We start from the raw sequence: 9,629 nt of genomic DNA on the forward strand, positions 1-9,629 counted from the left end.
CTCTTTCATCTAATATTCATCTATCAACTGATTTTCTTATCTATTTTATGATTTTTTTTTCACCTATTCTGCAATATGAATCTTAATATCTCTATCTTCGATATGAATCTTAATGTAAATCTTAAATATTTCTGATCATACTTATCTGTGGTATTATAGAAATTTCTATTCATGGCACGGCAAGGCAACCCCAGTACCACGCGCGCAGGTGCAGCGCATTCCACCAGCCCCACCATCTCACAAAGTTCGTCACCAAACGCCAATTAAATACCATTAAAAGCGCCCGCGTCCGGCCGACCCAAACACCATTCGATTCGGGCACCTCTGCGTCGCGCGGATGCCTGCCTGCGGTGTTTGCACCGCCAACGCCGCCTCCCTTGTCCGTGAACGCGGCAGATTCGCACGCCGAAGCAGCTAGCCGCGGCAACGCCTCGAGATCTCTCGTGGACCGTTCGTGCGCCGAGGGAAGCATGAACGGTGGTGTAGGCGATGCGCACAGGGCCGCGCTGATGCAGCAGCAGGGGATGTCTCTGCCGATGGCGATGGCATTTGTGCCCGAGCCGGCCAACTCCAAGCCGAGGCCTCCGGGGCTGCCGCCGACGCCTCCCCAAATGTTCGGCGGGCAGCGCGCCGTGGCGGGCGACGTGTGCATGGAGGACACCGGGGCGGCGGGGCTGCCGCCGAACAAGGCGCACCGGCGCTCCCGCAGCGATATTCCGTTCGGGTACTTCCCGCCGCCCAAGGTGGAGGCCGGCTGGGGCCACCACCCTGGCGGCGACGCCGACGACCTGTTCAACGCGTACCTGAACTTGGAGGGTCTGGACGGGCTCAACTCCTCCGACGAGCGCCACGACGACGGGGACAGCCGCGGGAGCAGCATGAAGACCAACGGCGCCGACAGCAGTGAGAACGAGTCGGAGGAGTGCGCCGCCGACAGCCGCGGCGGGATCCGCCTCTGGGACGACGCCAGTGAGAGGCGGGAGGGCCTCAAGAGGAGCGCCGCTGGGGAGCCGCTGGCCCGGCACGCCAGGAGCCTGTCCATGGATAGCCTCATCGGGAAGCTTAACTTTGCGACCGGCGAAGCGACGACGGAGGCCAACGGCATCATGCCGGGGCCGAACAGGTTCAACCTGGAGTTCGGTAGCGGCGAGTTCACCCCCGCCGAGATGAAGAAGATCATGGCCGACGAGAAGCTGGCCGAGTTGGCGCTCGCCGACCCCAAGCGAGTCAAGAGGTAATTACTGCTTAATGCCGTTCATATCAAATTCTCGAGCCCACGCGAGCCAAAGTTCTTACGATCGAGCTTGCAAATGGTTAGTGTGATTACTACAATATGCTACGAAATGGTTGGACTGATCGAACTGTGTGTTGTTGCGTGATCGTTCGTTGGTAGGGTGCTGGCGAACAGGCAGTCGGCGGCGCGGTCCAAGGAGCGGAAAATGCGCTACATCGTGGAGCTGGAGCAGAAGGTGCAGATCCTGCAGACGGAGGCCACGACTCTCTCCGCGCAGTTCACGCTTCTCCAGGTAGCTATATCTATTTCCTCTCTCTTTCTCGTGCATTTTCCCTTGATCACTTCGTGCGATTCACACGTTACATTTTGTTGCACATTTTCCGCAGCGCGACTCGGCGGGGATCGCGACGCAGAACAACGAGCTCAAGTTCCGGCTGCAGGCCATGGAGCAGCAGGCGCAGCTGCGCGACGGTGCGTCCCTTGATCTCTGCATACTTCCTTGCTGTGTTCGTCAACGTCCGATGTGCTAGGCACTAGCTACAACCTATAGTCTTGGATAAGATAGCAGAAGAAACAGTATCCCAATGAAGATGTTGACGTTGGCATGTTGGTTTGTCCCTGTACGTGTGCTCACGGCCCTGAATTGTGAACAAGCAAGCTCGTGTTGGCATTTGGAGGTAGCCGGGTTGGTGGTTGGTGGTTGGCTTTTTTATACGATCGCTTGCGCAATACTGGTAGTCGTTAGCATGTACAACTAGTGTCTGGTAAGATGTGCTAGCAATCATCCGAAAACGAAGATTTGCTTGTGTTTATTTTTCTCTCTCGCTCTCTCCCTTTCTTCAGATAAAATATGTGTTTTCTCTGCTACTGTTAGTGTCTAGTATGTAAGAGTATGCACTTCAAAAAATGCAGCAGGAACAGACATGCTAACATATCAACATGTCCTTTCAAAAAAAAGTATATGTCAGCTATAGAGTTCAGGAGTAGTTAGATACATGGTAATTCTTCTTTTAATCATCTTTTTTTTAGTTCAATGATCATGCTTATCGTCTCCTTGAACAGCACTGAATGAGGCACTGACAGCCGAAGTCCAACGCCTGAAACTCGCGACTGCAGAGCTCGGCGATTATTGCTCGTCCAACAATATTGCCCAGCAGATTCAGCTCAATGCTCAGGACCAGATGTTTCAACTGCAGCAGCAGCATCAGGCTGCACAGATACCGTTTTACCAGCTGCAGGCGGCGCAGCAGAACGGCGCAGGGAAGAACCATGAATCAAAAGAATAATCTCAGAGGCATTAATATTTGGACCGTTCATGAAAAAAGAGAGAAAAGAACATCGGTTTAGATGAGCTGAAACCATTTGATTTACTAACTCATTGGTTTTTAAATGTCGTTAATAGTCACCTTGTACTTTCCAGGAGATGGATATGATTGTACTTTTATATGTTTATTTATTCTTTGGATGATACAGTTGTTGTTTGAGTTACCAAATTGATTAAATTGTAGCGGATTAATATTCTTTTTGTACTAGTGTAGTAGTGTATCTGTTTCTTGATGTTTTGCGCTTCTTGGTACCTGAGGATGCAAATACTTGTCGATGCAGAAATGTGGTTGACATGATATTACAGTTGCCCCTTCATTTGATGCTTGAGTTGGATGATGCAATTTCAGTTACATTTGTTGTTTGCACAATACCTTCCCTGTTTCCGAAAGGTACATTTTCTTTTCTTTTCATGAACTTTCTAATTACGTATGGCTGCTCAATTGAAAATGGAACAATAGCGCCCGGGGGTAATCTCAATATGTCAAGAGAAACCATATCAATGTCAAACATGCACACTCAACAGTTAGATATTTCAGTTTGTATCAACATATACATAGATAAACCAGAAACAGAAAATTGAACAGAAAAAAATACATAAATGCAACAGCATGATATAAATTCATACGGCAAAAGGTGCACTAATAAAAAGTTGAGATATTTACAAGGAAAGTAAATTCCTTCTAACCTATCCAACAGAATCCTCAACCATAGCCTCACCACTATCACCATCTGTATCATCTTCCTCGCTGCCTTCCTCTGTCTCGGCATCAGACATTGGTTCGTTATTTCCAATGCCACTTCCCGAGATTTGCTTCTGGAAATCAGGGTCGACTATTCCAATCATGGCACTAAGAACACGATGGTGATCAGTTATTTTGGAAACGACATGGTCGACATTATTCTGACTCCCAGCCGCTTGGCCATCTGAGTTCACCAAAGTTAGCAAAGCATCAGCTGCCATGCTTCCTCCGTCAGTATTGTCCTGCCCCATAGCATCGCCAGCAGCCATGTCTCCCAAGCTACTAGGAGATTCATTCTCCCCATTCACAGAGGGAGCTGTTTCCACTGCCCAGCTGCCAGCAACTTCTGAGGTCAACAGGTCAGTTGTTCCAATTGTTCCAACATGGGTGTCCTCCCGTTTGCTCTCGGAGCCTTCATCCTCATGTTTTCCTTCAGAACAGTGACCAATAGGATCTTTGGGGATCAGAACAGGCTCCTCAATTGCTTGTGGCTGCCCTCCATCTTCGAGCAATGGGGTAGTTTCCTCATTTTCTTGCGGCTGCAGTTCATCTTCTAGCGGTATAGTCTCTCCTCCCATATCGTCACATCTTTGAAGGTTTGAATCCTGATCATCGCAGCAAACATTACCAGCTTGGCTTTCTGTCTCAGGAATTTGCTCAGTATCAGTTGCCTCCCTCTCAGGAGCTGTAGCAACAGGATCACCATGAAAATCGGACCTGGATCTCTCCGGTGACCTTTCTGGACTAGTGCACTCTAGGCCTTGAGTGCTTCCACCTTCACCAGAACCACCATCCAGCTGCTTGGTCATCTTGGCATCTTCATCACTGGAACTATGTTCACTTACCTGGGTATTCTCTGTTGAAGCACCAGAGGCTTCCATTATATTTCTCGAGTAGTCTACTGGCTTCAAACGGGCATCATCAGCGGCTACAGTTGCTAGTGGCACTTTATTAAGATCAACATTCATTAAGGTGTTCTCATAGTTCTCTTCATCCTCCAAAGTTCTCTGCATAGCTTTCAGCTGTTCCTGCTGTTTTGCAAATAGAGCAGAGATTTCTTCTGTAGTTGAATAGAAAGAACGCAGCTGAGTCTCTCTGCGATAAGCAACATAAGGGAAAATATAGAAAAGGATTATACATAACTTGTAGTTCGCACACCTGGGACTCTTATCGCATCTATATGAAACTGAAACAGGATTCTTACCGTAAAATAATTCGTTCTCTAGCTCCTTGGTACCTCTGTTTCTCAATTGATAAATCTCTGATTGTTCCAGCTATTTCAAGCTCAAGAGCTGAGACCTTTGCCCATGCTTCTTCCCGAGCAGCCTGCTAAAAGAAAGGATACGCATTGTGAGTTTGTAAGTAAAGAATAGCAACCTTCTATGCAAGCTCATTCGACTGGAACATTTCTTTCTACCTTCTCATTTTCAAGTTCTTTCTTCAGTTTTCTCAGTTCAGTCTCCAGATTATCTGATCTCTACAATTGCAATGGGGCAGATGGGGAAAGATGTTATCGGCAAATAAAAGACAACACTTTTTTTTTTTGCCTAGATGTAATTACTTAAAGTCTACCATGCACACAGCTTGGTACCTTTCGGTTGTTAGCAGATACTAGCTGCTCATCCTGAAGTTGTGCTTCCAGCTCTCTTACCCTTTTATCAGATGTTACAAGGTTCTCTCGAGCGTCTTCCTGCATGAGAAGAAACAAATAATTGCAGTGCAACATAGGAATGGAAGACTTTGAAGCAATCATTGTGAAACGGCATACCAGTTTGGACCTCAACATTTCCACAAGCAAGCGAGTTTCTTTTTCTGATTCCTGAAAACAAAAGTAGGTTGTTGCAATATATGATGTAAAAACAAGAGTTCTGGATCGGCCTATAATTGGAGAAAAGTATAACCTGAAGCTTGGTAATAACTTCTTTCTGTTCCCTTTGTTGTCTAAGGTAAGACTCTTCCTGTCTCTTAATTTCTTCTTGAGCCTCAGCTTGCACTTTATGCAATGCAGATTTTAAGTCCTGTGCAGCCTTATCACGCTCCTCTCTTCTTAAGTTTCTCTCCTCACTTAGCTGTCCCTCAAGCTCAGATATAACTGCTTTCTGGCTGGAAACATTTCAGATCTCAAATATATGAGATCTCATGTAATAGTAAATGAAGCATGGAAAGAGATGAGAGAAGCTCTTTGTGTCATTATCAAGTGGTAAGAAACTAATCACAGGGCAATGCAGAATACCTCAAAATTATCTCATCAGCATCGACACGTGATTGCTTAGATGCACTAAGCCTTTCATCCAGATCTTTTATGGAATTCTGTAACTCTGTATTTGATGTACTAAGTGAATCTAGTTGTTTTTGCTTCTCCTCGAGTGCTAGCTGAAGAGATTTAGTTTGATCAAGATATGAACTCAATGTAGTTTCTCTCAACTCCTTGAGTTCCTACATCATCAGAATTGTAAAAGCTCAGTTACAGACAAAGGCAATGAGCCAATGATGAGTACAGGCTTCTAGTAACTAGAAACCTAATATTTGATAGCAAAAGGGAAATTTTAATGGAAAAGGAAACAGCTATTTCCTCTTGTAGAGAAACAGATATTAACTTCATTGAATATAAGATCCCTTTATCAAGGGTTCATTGATAAGTGATAACTATGTAGACAATTTGACAAACACTAGTGAAACAACATCCTTAAGTAGACCGGAGAAACATTATAATTTAGAAGTCACACTGGGCCATGAAGTACAAGAGTAAAACTCTTTATGCTAGTAGAAATGCAACACTGAAACCATACGCAAAAATGAACACACTTCATGCAAAGAAGAGGAGAGGGGGCATAGAAGTAATGTATACCTTTTCATGCTGGACTTGAGCCATTTTTCTTTCAGTTCTCAAAGTCTCAATTGTCACAACGTGTGCCTCAAGTTGTTCCCTGAGATCCTGCAGCAATTTAAGCTAATAAGGTTAGAAAATTGCAAGGGCAACAAAACTATTGCCATCTTGAAGGAGACAACTTACAGCATTAGACTTTTCTAGTCTCCGAACATCATCTAGTGAAACAGGGCCATCAGGAGAACCAATACCAAGGCCCTTTAGCCTCTTGCTTCCGGAACTACACTCCCCTTCAGGATCAAACATAAATGGTGGTAAGGATATCAAAACTTGTAACATAGTTAGTAAATATGATCACCAAATCATAAGACATCAAACTCCTCACCTGACTTCCTTTTATGAATGGTACCTCCATTCTCTACACAACTGACCGCGTTAACTTCACGGTAGACAAATGCATAGGAAGCATCTGCAAAAGCAACATACAACTTGAATGGAAGAGCAAGTGGCAATATCAACCATATATACGAGAAGCAGTGGTAACAAGCTACAGAAACATGAACATCACAGTATCAAATATGATCCAAGACTCCAAGTGTAAAAGACAGTAGAAAATCAGCAAGGGGCACAGAAAAGCACTAATGGTGATGAATTGAATGAAGAGAACATAAACCAAATAGCAGCACACAGTTACTAGCCAATGAATACCTACCCCTAGTAGTTGCTCGGAAATAAATACCTACCCCTAGAAAACCCAGTATGAGTCCGGTTAGTGAAAGTGGAGTGGAGAGGGAACCGTACCATCGTGAGGAGGTGTTGTAAATGATATAATATCACCATGATTAAGCTTGACCGGAGATGAATTTTTCTTGAGCTTTCTCCAGTTGATGAATGTGCCATTTGAGCTGCAGAACTACAGTAGGTTAGTTCAATAAAATAAAGAAAGGGAAACGAAATTGTGGGAAGAAAAAACCTTGTGTCCTTGAGCAAAACAGGGACAGGCTCGTGGCGGCTCAGCTCCCCCAACACAGTGTCCCTATAAATCTTGCAATGCCTCCCACTGATCTGCGGAGCAGATTGAGGAGCACAAATCTGAAATCGCTCCTCAACGGCGCGTCCTAGGCAATGCTCGTCGGCACTCAAAAGAATGTTAATTCCCTTCAGTTGATCCACAAAACTCCAATCAGAAGGCTCAGCAAATATATATGCCCCGCGATTGCAATTTTAGCACGCACATCATCAATAGAAGACACTGAATTTCTCAATCCATTCGTTGAAACAGATTAACAATAAAAAAACAGTCTGCACATCTCCTGGCACACAAAAACTTACTGCATTCTGTAATTGTGTGGGCACATTAGGGTTAGGGTTTAAGGGAGGGGACCTGGGGCCGGAGGCGGGCCTTCTTGGAGATGGCCGTGAGGACGGCCCAGACGCCGGGCTCGGTATCCTGGATAGGCTGGTCGGCAAACTTGCGCGCCACTGCGCGCATCTCGTCGGGGGAGACCTTCGGCGGCGTCTGCAAGGAGCAGGAGGCCTCGTCCTTGGCCGCCGTCTTCGGCGTCACAATGTGCTCGCTGGACGGGTCCGGCGCCATTGCGCGCGGGCGGCGGCTCCCGGGGCGGGACCGGCGGCTGTGGCGGGAGAGGGAGGCCCGGGTCGCGGGAAGGAACGGCCGAACGGAAAGGGGAGGGGAAACTGGCGCGCCGAGACTGGGAGTTGGTGGAGTCCCTTGGAGTGGGGTGTGCCACCGAGCTCGGGCCTTGGGGGAGGGTTTATATCTTGGGGATTTGCGCGGGAATGGGCCGTTGGATGGAGGAGATCGGGTAGGGTGCGAGACCTGGAAGAAGGAACCGGACTGATGGGCCATGGATCACGGCCAGATAGGGACACCGGACTTCGGACAGGAAAGCAAATTTTATAAGGATCGGTCTCACGTGTAGACTCTTACGAGGTATTTACACGTGTTTTGATTGTTGGATTAAAAGTAAATGGTATAGATGGAGATCTCGTAAGAATTTTTCTCAAAAGTATCTTATAAAATTTGCTTCTGTCGGACTAGATGGCCTGTTCGGAACTGACGAGAAACATCCAATTCTCCCTAGACAAATATTTCAAATAAAGTTCAAATATTCAGTGAAAATTTAGATGCACTTTTAATTGGACAGCAAGCCAATTTGAAAATTTCTAAATACACATATATAGATTTTGTATGTGGATTTATCCAAAAATTGTGGCCGATGATTTTTCAGTCGTCTGATAATGGCATTTTTCAGTCAACTAGTTGAGCCATATGATTTTCATCCAATAGCTGGTCTCATTTTTTTCCTCCTCATATCGGTCTATTGTGCTTTGAGTTCCTCACGTTCGTCATGCCGCTCCCTGCCTCCACTATCTCTCTCTCCGCGTCACGCTCTCTTGCCCCACTCACCTCCTTCCATCCCCGGCAGCATCTTTACTGTCGAATCCACCCCTATCATGCTAACCCAACTTTGCTAGGATCATCGACTTGCCTCCCTCGACCTGACCTTGGCCCATCTGGCAATCCTCCCTTCCTACGGCCCTCGCCACCTCACCCATGTGTCCACCACCATCACCGGACCAACTTACTTCCCTAAGTATCTCTCTAAATCCAGAAAGCACACTAGTGACCTCGACACCGATAACCACATCCTCCAAAATTGCCGTTGAATGAAGAACCATCATCTGAAATTGGGCGCTGAAATTTAGGAGGACTGAAAAAGTATATATTATATATACTTCTGGACTTTACTCTGCACATGTATAGAATTTAATCTAAGTAGACAGTACTAAAACTGGGAAACTCTTGATTACCTCCCTCCCTCCTGGTCCCCTATCCCAAAGAAGTTTCGCTATCTTGCCAGTCATGTGTAACTCATTACTCAAGTAATTCAGGTTGGGATCCTCATTGTTAAGTCTTAAAGGAATGACAAATTGGTCTCTGATTTGGAATATAGGAGCTTTTCCCCACAATTCTTGTTACAGTTTAGACCATTTCATGTGAAAATTGCTCACCTACGTTTGTAAGAGGGGCATTTCTACCTCAAACTTTCACAAATCTTGTACGTACAAAACTTTCATCTTTTTAATAGCAAAGTTCAGGTCCACCTCTGCCCACCCTAGTGTTCCTCAAAAAAAAAAAAAAAAAAAAATAGAGAGGGCAGTTCTTCTAGAAATTATACCACATTATAAAGAAAAACTGAATCAAGTTTCTCCGCCCATCCAATCATGCCTAAAAGTTTTCATCGATCCAGACCAATCTAAAATCTACATTCGCGTCTGTTTCCATCTATTATGGACAATCTCTCCTCGTTTCCCGGATTTGCCACCTGATAACGACCTGCGCAAGGACATCGTCAGATAAGCCCAATCTTGTCGACGATTTCGTTCATGGGATGCATTGACGATCGTGCATACGTGCGTGAAGCTTGACAGGACAGGAACCTCTGCAGTTTTATCTTTTGCTTGTAGAAGCTCGAGG

At 45.8% G+C, this 9,629-nt stretch overlaps 2 protein-coding genes across 3 annotated transcripts; one reads left to right on the forward strand and one right to left on the reverse strand.

Moving 5' to 3' along the window:
• Positions 1 to 286: 286 nt before the first annotated feature.
• On the forward strand, positions 287 to 2,880 carry LOC133911481 (bZIP transcription factor 29-like). The gene is made up of 4 exons (XM_062353736.1): positions 287 to 1,234; positions 1,394 to 1,526; positions 1,621 to 1,705; positions 2,297 to 2,880. The coding sequence occupies exons 1-4, from the start codon at positions 471 to 473 to the stop codon at positions 2,518 to 2,520; spliced, it is 1,206 nt and encodes a 401-aa protein (XP_062209720.1). The 5' UTR covers positions 287 to 470; the 3' UTR covers positions 2,521 to 2,880.
• A 176-nt stretch (positions 2,881 to 3,056) lies between these two features.
• Positions 3,057 to 7,886, reverse strand: LOC133911480 (uncharacterized). Of its 2 annotated transcripts, none has more exons than XM_062353735.1 (13): positions 7,512 to 7,886; positions 7,101 to 7,285; positions 6,929 to 7,032; positions 6,513 to 6,596; positions 6,314 to 6,417; positions 6,149 to 6,235; positions 5,534 to 5,736; positions 5,202 to 5,403; positions 5,069 to 5,119; positions 4,892 to 4,990; positions 4,718 to 4,777; positions 4,505 to 4,626; positions 3,057 to 4,395 (listed from the first exon to the last, which is right to left on the reverse strand). In XM_062353735.1, the coding sequence occupies exons 1-13, from the start codon at positions 7,722 to 7,724 to the stop codon at positions 3,246 to 3,248; spliced, it is 2,664 nt and encodes an 887-aa protein (XP_062209719.1). In that variant the 5' UTR covers positions 7,725 to 7,886; the 3' UTR covers positions 3,057 to 3,245. The 2 variants fall into 2 exon arrangements, with proteins under 2 accessions (XP_062209719.1, XP_062209718.1); XM_062353734.1 differs by having other exon boundaries at positions 4,505 to 4,629.
• Positions 7,887 to 9,629: the final 1,743 nt, after the last annotated feature.

This window comes from Phragmites australis, chromosome 3 (assembly GCF_958298935.1).
Source record: "Phragmites australis chromosome 3, lpPhrAust1.1, whole genome shotgun sequence".
NCBI lineage: Eukaryota > Viridiplantae > Streptophyta > Magnoliopsida > Poales > Poaceae > Phragmites > Phragmites australis.